This window comes from Crocodylus porosus, unplaced genomic scaffold (assembly GCF_001723895.1).
Source record: "Crocodylus porosus isolate Cpor-Errol unplaced genomic scaffold, CroPor_comp1, whole genome shotgun sequence".
Classification (NCBI taxonomy): domain Eukaryota; kingdom Metazoa; phylum Chordata; order Crocodylia; family Crocodylidae; genus Crocodylus; species Crocodylus porosus.
In genome coordinates, this window is record NW_017728921.1 from 18,512,229 (window position 1) to 18,530,430 (window position 18,202).

At 47.9% G+C, this 18,202-nt stretch overlaps 1 protein-coding gene and 1 long non-coding RNA gene across 2 annotated transcripts; one reads left to right on the plus strand and one right to left on the minus strand.

The window, feature by feature from the left end:
• Positions 1-6,531: 6,531 nt before the first annotated feature.
• MLEC (malectin) lies at positions 6,532-13,524 on the minus strand. The gene is made up of 5 exons (XM_019539208.1): positions 13,357-13,524; positions 9,532-9,710; positions 8,133-8,309; positions 7,948-8,005; positions 6,532-6,862 (listed from the first exon to the last, which is right to left on the minus strand). Exons 2-5 carry the CDS (start codon positions 9,694-9,696, stop codon positions 6,633-6,635), a joined length of 630 nt encoding a protein of 209 aa, XP_019394753.1. The 5' UTR covers positions 9,697-9,710; positions 13,357-13,524; the 3' UTR covers positions 6,532-6,632.
• Positions 13,007-18,145, plus strand: LOC109312868. The gene is made up of 3 exons (XR_002101921.1): positions 13,007-13,080; positions 14,322-14,391; positions 16,845-18,145. It is a non-coding gene; the product is annotated as an uncharacterized LOC109312868 (long non-coding RNA).
• The last annotated feature ends 57 nt before the right edge of the window (positions 18,146-18,202 follow it).

The window sequence follows — 18,202 nt, forward strand, 5'->3', positions numbered from 1 at the left end:
TAGTTCACCTTTGAAAGAAAAAACACCAGTTCATGCAAGTGACAATATAATTTTGTTTATTTTCCTTTTAACACACTGCTGGTTAAAACTGCCAGCCAGTAGATTTCAGAACATTCCCTCAACCAAACATCCTGGGAAAAATTAAAAAATAAACAGCTACATGTACCAAAAATAAAATAACCCACCCCCACACCCATCTCTTTCCCCAAAAAACAAGTCTTTGCAAAGCCAATGCAATCAGAAAGAGACATCTGTGCTTTTCACCCAGGGCCCAAGCTTGCTGCAAACAGAAATATCACTGTAAATTGTTACAACACAATGGACAGTAAAAAAACAAAAAGAAAAACAAAACAAACAAACCTCCTTCAAAACCCTTTAGTACTGATGACAAACACAGATGAAAATTGCTCTCCAACTGCTTTCTCCTTCACGGACAATCTTAGGCTTGCAGCCTTGAGTAGCTTGCAACTGTGCGATCTTTAATGCCCAACAGATCAACTCACTGCAAGAAGCCAGCATCCCCATAGCAGGAAGAGGCACAAATGCTGTTTATTAAGGCCCTGTCTACACAGCCAGCCATTAACAGAGCAACAGGATTCACAATAGAGTCAAAATACCTCATTTCAACACAGTTAAGGGCTGCTGTGCGGGGGGGGGGAAATCAATGTCATTATAAGTAGGCTAAAATCTTGGACAGTTCAGGCTGCTGCCCCCCAGACCACAGCATGAAGCTGCTAAAACTTCTACTTTGGCTCCATGCAGCCAGGGGCCATTTCACAGACCGGATAAGCAGCTAGGGCCCAAGTACAAGCTGCTCCAAACAGTTCTGATCCTGCTTTACCAGTGAGCCTCCAGTGAACATTTTACTCAGAGACCCTGGCCCAAACCTGTTTGACTGAGACAGAATGGCCATGATGAACAAATAAGCACCTCCTTAACTTCCTAGAAATAGGAAAGAATGGTCAAAACCTTTTGCCCTTCTTAGATTAAACACACACTTAGATAAGCTTCCTGTTAAGAAACCCATCCAAGTTGCTGTTTGCCACTCACACCAGGAGAAATCTCCATTATGCAACGCCCCAAGCAGAAGCCTTTGCCGGCTGTAGTGAAGCATTCAATATTTCCTGATCAGACAGCGCTGCTGTGGAGGGAGGAAAGCACTTCTCTTTTTAAATAAAGCACTTATTGAAAAAAGAAATCAAACTCTATTAATAAAATCAGCAAGGAGAGTCCTGTTGACCAAGCCAAGAACAGCTCACCAGGTGGCATTTTTCCCAGTTCTCCAAAAATATTCCTTTAATGTACAGCTATAAACTCTGAGCAAGCCAGAGTCCAGGAAGATGCAGGCCAGCTTCAAACTCCTCTGCACAAACCAGCACCAGAAGTTAAGTGCATTTATTCCTGTATGCATGAGATGAGCCCATTCAGTGCCGATATGAAACACCCATCCCTTCCCCTTAGGCCAAGATCAGGACCTAGGGATGCAGCTCAAAGGGCCCATTATTAAGCTCCATCCTATATGGGGAGTTCACAGCTCCATCTCAATTTGTGGTGTCCCTCAGGTATACCTGTCTAAGTCTGTTTAGAACTACCTGCAAAAGAGTCAAGTGTAAATGGACTAAGGTGAAAGAGAGGCAAGCCTATTAGACCTTGCACTTTTGAGAATAAAACACAGCCAGTGGAAGAACTGAGCCCACCTGTCCTTGGGTTCCCAGAGAAATGGGCTGAGTGGATACAAAGAGGGGACAGACACTCTTGGGGTTCAACCCATTTGTTCTCAGAGGCTAATCCTCACACCCTGCACATAAGCTCCTGAGAGGAGTTCTCAGGTCACAAAGGGTTACTATAGTATCAGGCTATAGCTGAAACTAGACTCTGCTTCCCATGTTATTGCCAGCCTACCCCAATAAGCCCAGGGGCAAAGCACTCCAAGGCAGCAGTCTGCTCCTAGTTTAGAGACTTGCTGGACCAGACAGTGCAGGGAAAAGCCTGGGGCCAGCAAGGTTCCAATGGCAGGATGGAGTCGATGCCATGACTCAAACTATGCTGTTCATGTAGAAACAGGTTTGGAGGCCACTCAAAGCCCCACTGCTACCCAACAGCTGACCATGAGTCTTGTCAAACCCTCAACAGGTCTATAGGCAAGTGAACGTAATGCATGTTAAATCTGTCAAGCAGCACCCGGCTATTCCCACTGGGCACCTGCACAATTCTGCCTATGTATTTTGCAATGTGGCCTGGGAAATCCCCAGTCCTCCTCCAGGAACCTTCACTGGAGACTGCTTTGAGGAGGCCAACCCTGAAAGAGTATATATCATCTCCTCCAGCACCCATCACTCTATTCAGAGACAGCAAGAACCAGAACAGAAGACACCTGCAAGCAGCTCTGCACTGGAGCTAAGATGTACCAGAGCAGAGACAATGAGACAGCTGCCCTGTTCCTCACAGGGGTAGGCGTGCCTGAGCAAGGACAGCAGGACTCAGGAAACAGATTTAAAGAAAAAAAAAAAAAAAAAAGGAAAGAAGGTCCTTAGAACAGAAGCTTCTTCAAACTCATCTGTAATTAAATGATACAAAGGCACCAGAAATGAACAAAAGGATTCGCTTTGGCATTCTGCTCGCTTCCACCTGGGAACGGGCAGATGCTGTTCTAGTTGTACAAACACCATGGAGCAGTTACAGAGCTAGCTAACAGCTACTGAAGCCAGGGAATTCAAAGTTAAGGATAAACAGGCCTTTCCTTCCCCAGATGGCCTGAACAATACGCAGGTCTCAGTTCCATACTCCTGGCATGCCCAAGCCTTCTACTGCCATTAGCAGGAGGCTGGGGCACAGAGTGCAGGGGTAGGTAAAGCTGCCTGCTGCTCCAAAACCCTGCCTCTGGGAACAGAGGAAAGGGTATGGTGTAAAAAAACCCCAAACCATCAGAATCTTCCCTTTGGGAAGCCCAGAATATCAGCCCACGCCTTTGGGGAGATTTAAACATTTTGGAGTGGGATACTTGGCTGAAAAAAACCATTTAAATAATCTGCTCCACAGCACACAGTAACCTCCAAAATCAATATCCTCCAGTGAATTATGACTGGTTTGTCCCATGTCTGTCCTCCGTATGACTGCAAGGGCAGGTGCTGAGGGCTTAAGCCCATCATTACTTGCTGATGGTTATTTGTAGACAACCTGAAGTCTGTTCACACACTTTAATGTTTCTATTTGGTCTCCAAATATCTAGGAAACTCTGTGTTACATGCTTCCAGCACACAAGATGAAGCACTCTGAGTTTAGAGAAGCAGAACAGCAGTGTAGGTTTTACACACTTTCAAAAGGAAAGCAGCCAGACAAAGCTTAGGACAAGTAGAAGCCATCACTGATGCTTACTCACTTCCATCACGTACCAGCCTTAGGGACTCCTAGATCAGCAGGCAAAGAAGGGAAGTATGTTTCCTGCAAGTCACAAATAGCTCTGCACACTAGTTTCCAGGCTGGGATATGCAGGGCTTTTTGCACCTTGCCATACATGCTCGTTCTTAACCATTCATCCCCAAATACAAATGGAAACCAACAGCAAAAGGCAACAGCTGAATGAAGTTATTTCCCAATAAATCAACAATAGAAGTATAACTCTATATTCTCCCAGAATCAGGTACCTCATCAGTCTTTACCCACCTGATGTGCAGATGCCAGGCAGGAAGAGGTCCAAGCAAAGCCAGCCAAAAAAAAAAAAAAATAATTAAAAAAAAAAAAAATCAGACCTCAACATCCACCCACGTTGGATGGTTCCCTCAGACTCTAACCTTGTCAGAATCCTCTTATACCTTTTACAAAAAAAAAGCCTTTGCTGCCTTGAATAAAATCTAAAGCTGTCAGAAACTGATGGGCTGGAACGGGAAAGCAAGGAAGAAAGCAGATTTATTATAGTACCATAATGGCTCCAGGAGACCAGTGATGAGCTAAGAAATTCTACACCCATCTGGTGACATACTACAGCAAAGCAAATTATGATCCTCTTCCCAAATGTTCTAAGCTGAATTGCTTTAAATTAAGAAACGTGAGCTCTCACACACCACAGAAGTCAGGCCCCATGCAGCAGGCTCCAGACTAAGCAAACCATGGCACATAACCTCTGCTGGAAAGGAATGAGACCAACTATCCCAGTCTTGCAGGGGAATAGTCTGATCTAATTAGCTTCCTCCATCTCAAACATGCACATTTCTAGACATAGGCCCCTCAGCCTAAATTGAACAAGCCAAAGAAATTGTGAGCCACGTCAACAGGAGCCAAGCTGGGTCCTGCTCAAGAAGCAGCACACCTAAGAACTGCCAGCACTTCAGACAAAGAGGAAGAAAACATTCCTGACTTGGAAGGCTGGACTGTCCCTACAAAGTAAAGTCCCTAAGCCTGGGGCCTAGCTGGTTAGTGATGGTGACCAAGAAATCTCAGTGTTCTATCTGGTTTTCAGGCACTGCCACTCGAAAAAAGGGTCTTATATTGAAAGTAAGAAGTTCTAGGAGCAATAAGGCTTCAGAAAGAGGCAGAGTGATAAAGCTGCTATTCCACCAGACATCCCAGCATTCCAGAGTCCAGCTTACTCCAGGATCTACTTGTCTATAGCATTGGCCTTTTCTTCCCCGTGTAAATGTTTTCTTACGACCAAGCTTCTCTGCTGCTTTCCCAGCTGGACTGCTTGTATGCAACACTAGGAGAAAAAAAAAGTCAGTTGGGCTTGATATTCTTCACTGACACTTGCAAATGCAGTTATGGTTAAACATTGAGCAGCAGTGTACCTGGCTGGAAAAGCAGAAGGCTGGTGTGGCTATTGCAAGAGACTCTGCCTGCTGTTAGAGAAAAGGCCAAGTCAACTGAGCAGCTAAATGTGATTTTGCTGAAGGCAACCAGAAGGACTCAAGCAGAGTGCAGGGAGGGATTCCTCAGTCCAGCTGCACAAGATGAAAACAGATGAACTCCTTGGCAAAGGTAACACATAGAGCAGGAACACTGTTAGAATGGAAGCTGACCAGGCTGGTTTACAAAGACTTCAAGCATCACAGAACACCCAATCCTGAGTACCTCAGGTGCTGAGCCCCTCATGAAACTCCCTGGGAGCTTCAAATGCTCAGCACTCAGAGGATCAGCTGCTGAGGAACCAGTCCTTTCAGATCAGGAAGAAATCAGCTTGAACACAGACAGACTATTGTTTGGACACTGTTCAGCTCAGCTTCAAGTTTCTAGAAGCACTGCTCTCCTCATCACACCAAGCACACAACCAAAGCCAGACAGCAACATGACACATGGAACACACTCCCTTCACATGGGAGCAGTCATTTTGCTAAGACACTGCTGGTGGAAAGCAAACGACGTGGTTCAAACTCATCCCCAGGTAACTGAAGAGGCTGGTTGGGTTGGTCTAGAGGACTTCCCTTCCATTTCAAACTCTTCACAACCATTAGATATGGTTACCTTATGGGCTAGAGTTTTGGCATGTGCCAGGACCTCTTGCACAGGCAAGTCCTGAGATACCAAACCCTACAGAGTAGCTGATGGGACATACTGACTGCTCCCAATCTCATTGCTCTGGACTGGACTGGTCAAGGCAGCTGGGATTAGGGAGTAGCTCAGAAGTACTTGAAGTGTTGCTCTCCTGTCTTACAGATACTAGACCAACGGTCAGAGCAGGGAGGCACAAGCACTGGAGACTCAGTGGAGAGGCTAAGAACCTCCCTTTTTTGAACACCTGGTCCCTAGCAGCTCTCAAGCAGACACCATGCATTAGAGAGAGGAAGGGATGAGACTGAAAATGAACCACAGAAGAGAAAAAGAACATTAAAAAAAAAATAAAATAAAACCACAACTTGTATAGGAAAAAAAAATGCATCTGGGTCAGAGACACTAACAAAAAGCTGACCTACTGCAGGGCATGGCAGAACCTCTCAGCAACAGCCCCAAACTTCCAATCATCACAAGTGAAAAGTCTCTCCCATCCGATGCAGCAAGTCGGGCCAAATAATTCCATCTGCTTCTGATGCGACTTGCACCCTGAAGGTAGAACATTTCCCAGGAGACCAAGCAACGAGGCGGAGCCTTAGCAGGTGTAGCGCAAGGAAGTACCGTACATTTAGTTACACACTTTCAGGCAGGTATCGAAGAGGAAGTCTCTCCTCCATGGTTGTTAAAGTGTCACCCAATCACACCAGAAAGTCTGTGCATCTTTTTGGTGAAGACACACATCTAAGCCTGGTTTCAAAAGCTGCCTCCTTACTTAGGTTCTCATGCGGATGATATTCCACCCTGACAAGGGTAAAAAGCTTGGGTCACGCTACTTCCTCTCCTTGTGGGATATGGACTGAAGTACACCAGCTTCCACTTCCTACAGCCCAATGTACAGACAGCAAGGATCCAGTTTAGTCTCAAATGCCCCAGGGAGGAAAGGAGGCTGCTTCCGGTGAGAGTGGGAAAGCAGAGGCCTCCCTGATCGCTGGCTGGAGGGAGGTAAGCTCTGCTGTCCCTGTACCTGCCGTTCACTTCAAATGAACTTTTTTCCTTAAATTATGAACAATTTGGAGGACATGGAAAGCAACCACATTCGGTCCAATTCCCTCCCTCTTGTCCCCACTGCTGCCTCTGTATGGGGCTCTCTCTCACAACCGGCACAGGCAGAAGAGGGTAGGGATGAAGACACCAAAGGCCACCAATATAGGGAACATGAGGCTGCTGTTGTCTGAGGCATAAGGATTTGGCGTGCGGGGACCCGACTGAACCCGGTTCTTATTGGCCTGTTTTTTAACATTGGGGCCTTCTTCATACTCCTCTTCATCATCCTCATCCTCTTTTTTCTCCAGGCCTGGGTGAGGCTGCAGCTTTGGAACATCTGTTGGAGCAGAAGAGAGAAATCCACAAAGGTGAAGGAGCTGTCAGGATTCTAGCAGGCAAGACCCTCCCCCAGCCAAATAGAACAGGGCACCAGCAATACCCCGTAGACCTACAGGCAGCCTTACACTGCCAGTACCCCCAATCCAGCATAAACTCCCCATGCAGAGACACTCAGACAGCCCTCCTCTCAGCTGGTTGGTCAAGGAAATCTAGACATCCCTGCACTCCTCATGCAGGAAGAACTACATCATGCAGGCAGGTTTACAACAGAAAGGCAGTCAGACCCTTCTACTCTTTCTAGATGCCCAGTAAGATCCCAGTGAACAATGACAGATCTGATGCTTAGAGAACTAAGTGCTTCCACTCCTACAAAGGACCCTCCCACACAGCAGCCCTCTCTAAACCTGCCAGAGGTTCTCTATTCATTCACCAAAACAAGGTAAAAGACAATACCATCCAAGTCCAGCCCATACTGATAAGGAGCCAGATTTCAAATTCACTACACAGAAAGATGCTGGGATATCACTGGACTCCCAGAGATGCCCTGGCTTAAAAAACAGGGCGACAGGACCAGGGACCCCACTTACCCTCCCCACAAAGTGCACACATTGCGCAGATATTCTGAACTGAAGGTTGGGAAAACCAGTGGCATCCTCGGAGCCACGAAGCCAGAAGCCCAGCATGGAGAGGAAGTGACAGATCAGAAACTGAGCCATTATTAGCCACAGGGGTCCCCAAAGGCAGACAGTCTGCAGTTGCTTGTGACATCATTCAGCCAGAGAGTTTGCCTCTAGCTATGGCTCTGTAAGAGGCAAGATTGATGAGGGTGGGTGGGAAGGCAACTAGGATCAGTCTTGAACTATACATGCACCAGTCTTTGTACATAAGGAGACAGGCCCACACCTGAAGGAAGCATGCACTATGGCACACCCTCACAGGGAAAGCAGAGGGAAGATGGGTGTGGCCCAGACAAGTCAGCAAAGCCTGCCACTACAGATGGAGTGCTGCATGCAGGGGCTAGGTAATAATGGGCTGATTTCCACACAGACAGTGCTGGAGCGTTGAAAAGGCTCAGTAGCTTACCATCCACTGTTCCTTGAAGGAGGTATAATGCACAGATTTTTGGATTGTCATAGTATCCCTAGAGAAAAAAAAACAAACCAGAAGTCAGTGACCCCAACCACCACCCACACAGCTGCACCACACAGCAAGGAGAAGAGGAAAAAAAGAAAGCAAGGAAAAGCCCAGTGCCCGGCAGGAGTTGTTACCTTGACAAATTCAATTTGGAGCTTTCCTGTGAATGTGGAAACCTCTCCCTGAACACTCAGCTTCCCCTTCTTGATGCTCATTGGAATAATCTCATCGTGAGCCGTGCTGTGCCCAACTCGGTCAAAGATATCCAAATCCTTCACCACCACATGGCCGTTCAAACGCACATCAAATACCTTTGGTGGGGAGACAGATTGTAGAGAGCATCATAAAGGAACCAGGTACATGATAACAGAGACAACAGAACAGAAATGGTCCATGCTTGTCAAGCAGCTGACAGGCAAGAGGGTGTGATTATCAAACTGCTAGTTTCCACATACATGGGCATCTGCTTCCCTCCCTTAATGAGAAGAATTCAGCCAGTTGAAGATAAAACATTATGCTGTTTAAAGAGTTTCATATAGTCATTGTTAGATGCCATTTGGTGCAAGTAAGCCTGCCCCAGGCTTCTAACAGGTATCCTCCTTGCTGTCAGGAGGTGTCCAGTGCTCACAACTCCTAATCAATCGAGTGGTAGCTTTGGGTGCTCAGCACGTCTGCTAACTTGGCTCTGGGTTTATTAAGCTCAAGTTAGTGAAAGAACAGGGCAAGGGGAGAAGAGAGAGAAAAGGCAGAAGGAAGAACTAAGAGACCAAACTGTTAGCCTAGTGCACACAATCCAAGCAAATGCCAGTGCTGGGTTCTGGGGACTTGAGCTTCACTCACAACTGGGGCCACCCTCCACACTACACAAAGGAAAGAGAGCCAGGGCTACACTAGTCCTTAACTCCTGCGGAACTATTTGGCAGGAGGCTCCCTTCAGATCCAGTCATTTCCACTCTCTAGGACAATGGCAGTGTTGGCCTGCTACTTGAAATAATCACCAAGCAGGAAAGCAACATGGTGCAGGAGTCAGGAATCGCAAGTCTTGACCCCATATCTCTAGTGAGTTATTGGGTGACCTTGACTCAGCTGTAAAGATGGGATTATAAAGCAGGGAAAAATTATTAATGCTTTGAAGCCTCTAGACCTATTTAGCTATGTAATTTATTGAAGATATTGTTTCATAGCAAAGGCTGCCACATGTTGAACTACAAGGCAGGTGCTGAGGGTCACTTTGTAAGGCACCCTACAGATGCCATCTTCTCTACAGCAACTCCACTGGCTTCAGTAGTCTTACATTAGGGATGAATTTAGCCCTTAATAAGTGCTTTCCACCCGTTTCTACACCTGCTCCACACATCTTGAAGATCTACAAGGTCTCTTCCAACCCTACTTCTATGATGATTCTATGATTTTAATCCCAACAGGCAGCAACATGCAAGAGGCCACTAACAATCCCAAGAAGCATAACCCTGGAGAAAAATAAGTATCACCAGTAATAGTGAGGCATAGAGCCTAGAGCTGAGGAGACATTACCTTTTGCTGGGACTGTGCAAAATAGACCTCTGCAAACTTCAGCACCAATACATAGTCTCCTTCCTCCTTGATGGGAATCTCATAACCAAAGGTTTCTTCATTGTAACGCTCAGTCTGGTACAGAATCTGATCCTCTGCATTGGACCGCAAGATTGGCAGCTTCATGCCATAATCAGAAGCTGAATTCCAAAAACAAAGCAACAAGAGTGAGAGTTAGTTTTTGAGGCACACCTAAAAGCCTGAGTACAGAGATAAGTCTTTAGGAAGTATGTAGGTGTCTAACCCCACAGACATTTACAAACGCTGGCTCGAGAGCCAGTTCTTTCATGCCCTGCATCCCCTCCTAACCCTGACCACAGGAGGGTGCTATTACCTTTCCCAACTTGAATTCCCTGCTCTACTTGCTGCATGCACTTTATCCAATGCATCAGAGGGAAAGGTTGGGCAGCAGCTGCAAAAAAACTCCCAAATCCAAAACCTGTAGCACAGTTCTGAATACGCTGCTCTCCAATAGGTGCAGTAAACCCATTTGCACCAACTACCAGAGGAGGGGTCCTGTTTCAGTAAGGGCACTGCACCAGAGGTCTTGGCCACAGGTTCAGACTTCGCTAAGAGCAAGAGCACCTCAAACTTCTACAATGTTTTAACCAACACCACTGTAGGATGCAAACAAACCAAAGCTAATTTAGGACCGAGCCATCTAGATCCCACCCCCTGCAGCTGACTTGACTTCATTGGGGAAAAACTATAATCTATATTGTTTCATCTTCACCCAAAGGGAAATATGCGGGATAGTAGAGAGGTGCGAGTGCTAGAGGACTGCTACCAAAAACCCTTTCTTTTCATGAAAGCCTCATAATATCCTTCAAACTCAAGACAAAGACAACCACCCACAGGCTCTAACACTGTAAGCTGCCTCAGCTCTGATATCAGGGGTGCCACATTACAACCACTTGCTGTGCTGCAGTCAGCTCACCACACATAAAAGAATCTCAGAGAAATGTTCCTGTTGTCTGAAGGAATTGCAAGTACAAACTTGTTTGCCCTTACTGAATGTCTTACAGCGGCACTTAGGGAACTTAATCAGAACCAGCACTGTGCTGTACAGCATACTGGACAAACACAAGGGTGACACAGGCCCCAGAGAACAAACGGTGCACAGAGAAGACAGGCAGTAGTGGAAAGATCCTGGATGTCATCTACAAAACTAGCAAAAGTGGATCCAGACTTTTAAGTTGTCCACTGACGGCTGCTGTTTCTACTCCCATTTCCTTGGAAACAGACGATGGATTGGCCAAGACAAAGAAAGTAAGAAGTTCTACCCAACCACTCTGTGCCAACAGCCAGCCAATATAAACGAGCAAGAGGAAATTAACACCATTTCTTACTACTCTCACACACATACATATGCAAGCACCCACTGTTGCAGAGATAACAGCTACACAGCAACTTGGGCAGTTTTAAACCAGGGTCCTTTCAACTATTCTGTAACTATCAGAGTGACAGATAGGGAGGCTTAGTCACCAGAACCACAAGATATGGAGAGCCTCATTCATTTTTTGCATCCCACGTAGGTTTCTATGCCCAGATCAAGCTATCTTTTATAAGCAACACATCCACTCACACTTAGAGCAAAGCCCATAGAGAAATGAAACTCATTGTCCCAGCTGGGATGGTGACCAAAGGGACCATACCCAGTCAAACATGTGATTTCAGCTCACTTACAGGTTGCAGTTTCACTGGTCTACAGTGGTAGGGAAGTGGACCTGAATTAGCAGTATTTTATGCACAGTGAAGGCTAACAAGAAAAAGCCATGATCCCGTAACAATAACAAAAGTGGCCACAATCCTCATTTCATCTGGTACCTGGATACTGATTTGAAAAAAAAAGGGGAAAGAATCCTAAAATGCAATCCTAGGCAATTGCTGTCATCAGCAGGGGGGTTCTGCTATAGCTGTTGTGTGCCTAGCTACACAAAGGGGAGCTCAGTGTGTGAAACAACAAACCAAAATGATGGCGCAATAAAAACCATTGAGAAACAAGCAACAGACAGTAGTTGGGCTCATGGGGTAAAGTCTAGTTTGCTGTGCCTGGCACCATGGCTGGAACAGGGTGATCGTCACAGGCTGCCATTCAAAGCAGACCCATAAGTGCCCCTGTAGGAGGAGCACAGCACAACTGTAACTGCACTGTTTGGAAAAGGGCCCTTTTTGGCTCAGATTCAGAGACTGTTGTGTCCAAAGGGACATTGTTCTTCAGGTTACACTAACAAGCACTTGTGTAGCAGCAGGTCAGTTGGCACTTAAAGCTAAAGGCATCCAAACACCCTGTCTAGTGAAAGAGAGGTCACCAATGATAAGTCTCTGGGAAACAATTTAAATGTTATGAAATGTTAAATGGTAAATTCTTTTGGATGCCTTCTTCCATGAAAAGGGGCACTCACACCAAAGGCATAGCGAATGCAGCAGCAGCACTACAGCAGGGGAGTTGCAGCATCCCATCAATGCTAACCGCTACTGCTTTCCTGGTGATGGGGAAACCCAGATCTGAACAAGGCAGCTGGTCTAGTCTGTACTGTAAGAGTTACCAAATGCTCATGGTGGCTGCACTTACTGTACGGGGGAGAAAGCAGTGCTTTTATATGTTCACAGATAAGCCATCTTTGGCTGCACAGGTTATCAACAACAGGCAGTTTCCATGACAGAAGCTGAAACATTGATTCCTGGCTAAAACGCCCGATGCCAGCAATCACAGCAAGACTAGAACAGGATCTCACGTGTGAAATGAGGAAGCTTGGAGTCCTTTATCTCCAGGAATATCAAAGAACAAAGGATTAGAAAAGAGGCAAGGGAGAGCAGTGCCTATACTAATGGCAAAGCTCCAGAGCAGTATCTTCATTATTCCTTCCCTCCTGTCCAGCAAGGCAGGGACAACTAATGCAGCTCTGTGTCCTGCCCTCTGGCAGATAGTAAGCTTCACTGCTCCAGGAGTTATACCAGATGCCTGTGCCCTGTGCTGGCACATCTCCCTTCGCTGCCTTTCCCCAGCAGAACTAATGAAACATCCTGCCAAAAATGTTGGGTTGGAGCTGTGCTGCCAGGAGGGGCGGGTGAACCAGTGGCCACACCTTCCCTGACCCTCCACTGGCACTGTCATGGGGTCCTGCTGCACCGCGGGAGGAGTCCATCCCGGGGAGCAGGTGCTGCTCCCACACAACACACAGCCCCCCTGCAGGAAGCGACCGCAGCACATGCTTGCCTCACCAGGCTGGGACTTGAACTTGCAGCCCTGACTGTGGACCCAGGGGACTTCCTCGGCCAAAAGCTATGCCAATCCTGGTGGCACTACCACTCAACAGCCCCAGTCAGGCAAAACTCCCCCCCATCCCGGTCTGCTCCCCCCCGGCTGCCATTGCACAACCCTGCAGCGTGGTGAGCCCAAACCCCCTGCACTTGGCCTGCTCAATGGCTCCCGGCCTGGCTTGGCGGAAGCCAGGCAGCTGCTACAGCCCTCGTGGCCAGCACGAGCCTGGCCTGTGGCGCCGGGGAGTGGAGTTGCCTGACGGGCTCTCGGGGAGACGCTGAGGCCGCGGTGAGCGCAGGGGAAGCGCGGCCGGGGGGGCAAGCACGACAGCGGGGCCGCCGCATGACAGGAGCGAGGAAGCCGGCCGGCCCCGCCCCTCTGCAGGCAGGTGCTGCCCGGGGCAGGGCAGGGCAGGGGCAGCGCAGGCCGGCGCTTCCGCCTCCTGCCACGGGCGGCCCCGACTGGGGTATCACCAGCAGCGTCAGGTGCCAAGGAGGCGGACCCGGGGCCTGGAGCCTCACCTCGGCCCACCCGGCCCTCGAGCGGGTCCTTGCGGAAGTGGATGCCGTGCACGTCCACATGGCCCTCGCCGCCCGCGTTGACGGCCCAGACCACGCTGTCGGCCAGGCTGCCCCCCGCGGCCGCCGCCGCCGCCCCCAGCAGCGCGGCGAGCAGCAGGGCCGCCCTCGGCCCGCAGCGGGCACCGGCTCCCACCATCTCCGGCTCCCGGCGCCTGCACTCAACACGACCCCGCCCCGCCGCACATGCCGCCCTCCTCTTCCTGCCGCTGTCGCCGCGAGCGGGCAGCCTACCCCGCTGGCCCGGCGGCTGGAGATCAAACACCCAATCGCCGCCCGCCATCGGGAAAATTAATCAGTGGCCCGTCTCCCACTGGTCGCGGAGGCCGCTAGATTTGCATGTCAGAGCCGCGGCAAGCCAATAGGAGCAGGCGGCGAGAAGCAGGTTTGGTAGAGAAGGCAGACGGCGGCTCTAGCTGCCGGGTTGGCATTAAACTGCGGCGGGAGGCGTGTGGGGGAGTGGAGCGAACCATGTGAGGTGGGACTGGGGGGGGAGGGCACAAATCCACGCCTCCCCAGTAGAGATCCTGTCATCCTCTATTTCCGAGCGGGTGGTACGTCCCAGTAGGTCCGAGGCTGCCTCTACGTCCGTACCATCAGCAGGGGACAGGGGGGTTAGAAGCCAAGCGGGCTTTCACCGCGGCCGCCCTGTGGGGGCAAAGAGACGGAGCGAGTCAGTGCGGTATCCCCTTCGCATCACGCTCGCGCAGCTCCCGGCCCAAAGCACCTTCTGAGCCTGAAGCAAACCCCATGCCACTGCCGCTCGGGGGGTGGTGGTAGCTCCCCTGAGCTCCGCTAATCAGAAGGCTCCAGCGCGCCTGGAGCGCAATGCATGGTGGGGCGGCGGCCGGAAGCAGGCGTCTAGATGAGGCTGGGGGTTCCCATGGCAACGAGCCCTTACCCGGGAGAGACCACGTGTGTCACACGTGGGAGTCGGACCATGCTGATATTTGCGGGGTTTCCTTGGCGGGCTTGCAAGTGAGGTCGCCGGGACAAGGAAGAAAGCCTGCAAGGTAGTGGAAATGGGGCCTTGCATTATTCCCATTTGCTCTAGCGTGACCGCGAATGCTACTGAGACCTGGTCTCTCTTCTTCCCCTGGGTGTCTCTTGAAGCCTCAGACTTGCAGCTGAATATCTGTGGTGTCCTGCTTGCACCCAGCCTGGCTACACTTGTCCTCGCAGGCCTGGTCCCTTCTTCCCTTGTATCCCAAGATCCTTTACTCTGCAGTGTGCTCGTTTTGTGTGCAGTCTTCCCCTTGACCCATAAGTTAATCACTACAGATTGTAGGTCAAGCTGTTGTACATCTTTTCTAAGTCCCTGCTACATACTGCATATTACACAAGTTTTAGGAGAACTTTTACAATCTTCTCCACTGCCTGAATCTTGTTGGTCGAATAAAAGATATCATCTCTACTAGAAGTCCTGATTGATATATTACATAATTAACTGGTTAATTACACAATGAATTTAGACCAGCCACATGTGCAAAGTAAAGCCAGCAACAAGTGCAAAGTGAATATTGTACAGTTAACTAGTGAATTGCATAATAAACTTAGATCAGCCACACATGCAAAGTTATTACCAAAATGACCAGCTATAAAAAGAGCCAACCAGCTATAAAGTTAGTGCTTGAAAATGTGTAACAACCCTATAGTTGGTTTCTGTCTAGCTTTAATCTGAACATGTAGCAGGGCCCTTGGGAAGGTCTGGCACAATGTGGCCTGGCAGAACCCAGGCTTGTTCCATGAGATGTGCAGGCTCACTGGCTTCTCTTGATGTTGTGCTAATTGGCCACTAGAGGGCAGTATGTGGTCATAGCAATTCTGCCCCAAGGTGCTTCAGGATACTGAGGCGGTTTAGAGACTTTACATTTTCCTAGGCTTAATCCTGGCTACAGCCATCATTATATACACGTGGACATCTGCAGTCTGAATTAAATTTGGCTTTGGTCTAAACTAATTAACCTTCATTGAGTGAGGATTAAAGTTAATACAGACTAAGGCAGTCTGAACTAGGCAATTTAAACTGTATTAACAGGTATATATGGCAGGTATCTAGGGCTTGCTGATGCTGGTGCCCACCACCAGGTGTAGTGAGTGCAGCTTTGTGGCACTGATTGTGAGTGGTGGGCAGTGTCCAGCACCCCCTGCCGTCTCTACTAAGGAAGTGTAAAAATGCAAGAAAATCTCCCTGATGGTCAGTGATTGTCTATTAACTCTTACAGTACAATTTGAATTTAAATTTGATTTGAACTGTGTGATGCAATTCAAAACAGTGAGCAGATCTACAAACAGCCAGGGGTACCCAAAGGAATGAGATGGTTGTCAGAAAAAAAAATCCAACAAGCCATTATGCAGCCAGATGCTTCATGTAGGCACACCTGTCTCCTGCAGAGCTGGCAATAGGTGTACCACCTTTCCCAGCACACTGGGAGACAAAGCCACAAAGGTAAGCAGGCACTGTGGATCAGGACTTTTATGTCGGTTCCTTTTCCCCAGTCTCTTTTTCAAGTCCTTCCATCTACTGCCTAGTCCATGGGGTAGGGGTGGGGAGGTAGAAATCAAGAACGGTTAGTCTGGGTAGATGATTTCAAAACGAATTGCTGCTGATAGAGAAACAGATACCTTCGCAAATTAAATCATGGATTAAATTCGTGTTAGGATTTAGAAACCATTTAGTAGCACTAGAATCACCCACCCAAAGATTGGAGGGGGAGGGGTGATTACCAGGGTCGCTAGTGTTGTCAAACAGATACTTCTTAACCGCAGTATGGAAGCAGTAAAGGGGCTATCTATGCTGTGGAACTATTGAAACACCAAATTACTTGGACCAATTTAAATTCAAAATATTAAAAACTGAGGGTCTCTTACTATCTCTGTAATGGGGAAACCTCAAAGAAAGAGTATTGAATTTATTGCTCTTTCTGGGGGAATGTGCAGTCTGAAGACAAAGGCCCTGGACAGATCCCAGGATCTGGGCAAAGTTGGGACAAAGTAACCCTAATCAGCAGCATGAAAGAAGCCAGTAGTTTTCACAGTTCTTTGGTGGTGACTCTTGCTAGTTACTTAGAAAAATAGGTTGGGGAAATATTATTAGACCATTGTTAAATTGACCACCCATGTAAAACCCAATAAATCAAACTGCCATTACATCAACTGCAAAACTTCTAGTCTTACTCAACTAATGAACATGTCCTCTCACAGACTCCTGTACCATACAGAACATGCTGCTTGTTTCTTTTGAGTTTTAAAATGCATATGACATTTGAAATCAGAACTCGTGGCAGACTTGATATTTTTTATTAGATTAACTGGATATTTGCAAAAAAATCTTTATTTGCTGATTCCTTTTGCCTGTAGACCAATACATCTACAACCTGTAACCCTACTGTAACCCTATGACATTTGCTATATTTTGGTGTGTGTTGCAGCTCTCCAGAGACAGAAATCAGAACTACACAGCTGCATATCATAGGCCTTGTACTGCAACAAGGTAATAAAAGATTCACAACCCTTTCACTTACATTTGGAGCAGGACCTGTTTTCTTTTCCCTCTTCTGCTGCAAGGTTGCTAGGGCTTATTAGATTTAGTACAGCACTATCATTAAAGAAGGATAAAGTCTCAATACATGTAGCAACCCAGGGATTTTTATAAAAGTAATTTTTTACATGGATGTATAAATTGTCCTTTGAAGGATGCTCCATGTTGGTTGAGCATCAAGTGCTGTCCCAGGTTGTAAAAGCAGGACAATACATTTAGAGAACCTGAATAACCCAGTTGTACCTCCCACTGGGACATGACTGAATAACTGTTGTTGCCAGTTAACTATTACACATGTGGCTTGAATCACTTCAACAAGGCATGACCCAAATGAAAGGTCTGTAGCAACAAAAATACCCAAGTAAAGCAGGTTGCCTAAGTCAGAACACCCATATCCTAGTCTGCCCTGCCCGAGACCTCTTCTGTGCCCTTTGCTATATCCTGACTTCTCTCTGCTGCTATTCTCCAGTGTAACAATATCTCATTATTTAAAGGGTTGTCTGCCACAAGCTGTCTGAGACCCTGTGAAGCAAGGTGGTGTGAGCTGTCCTGTAATTCAGAAGCCTCCAAGACATATACTTCTGAACCTGGTCTAGTGAGTGCTGTTGCTGCCCCAGCTTTTCTATGTAAATGACCCTGAGCATGGCAAGAGTTAGTCCTGCTGCAGGCACAGTCTGCTCTGGAAGATTCCTGTCTGCATGTTTGCAGACAGGAAGCTCCTTCCTCAAGCTTTCTGGGACATTTGGCTTCAGTCAGGGCTGGAAAATCAGTGTGCTTAAACACCAGCAGCAGCAGGATTCCTGGCTGCATTCTGCCCTGCCTGCCTTGGATGAGGAGTTGCTAAGAAGGGTCTGAGCAGACAGGCCTGCCTTGTATATGCTTCTCTGTGTGGCAGTTTTTTTAACTCCAATACATTCCCAGAAACTCCCAGCTGTGGCTAAGTAGCACTTGTTCTGTTCCACTGCTGACCAGTCTGACTTCATCTCATTCTGGCTTTCTCTTCCACATATGAGCTGCCTGTACCGCTCAACAAGTTGGCATTAGTCTCTCAAAGCATTTCTAGGGTTCTGCTTAAAATCAGACTCTGAAGCTTTGCCCCCTACACCTCCAAGCTGCCCCCCAGACCCTTAGCATAGTCAGAATCACCTACCCCTGTGACAGTGGTAGCCTTCGGGTTGTTGGGGCCCTGGGCAAGAGAGTCATTTGGGGCCCCTTAGAGGTTTAATTTTGATGACCTATAAGCAAGTC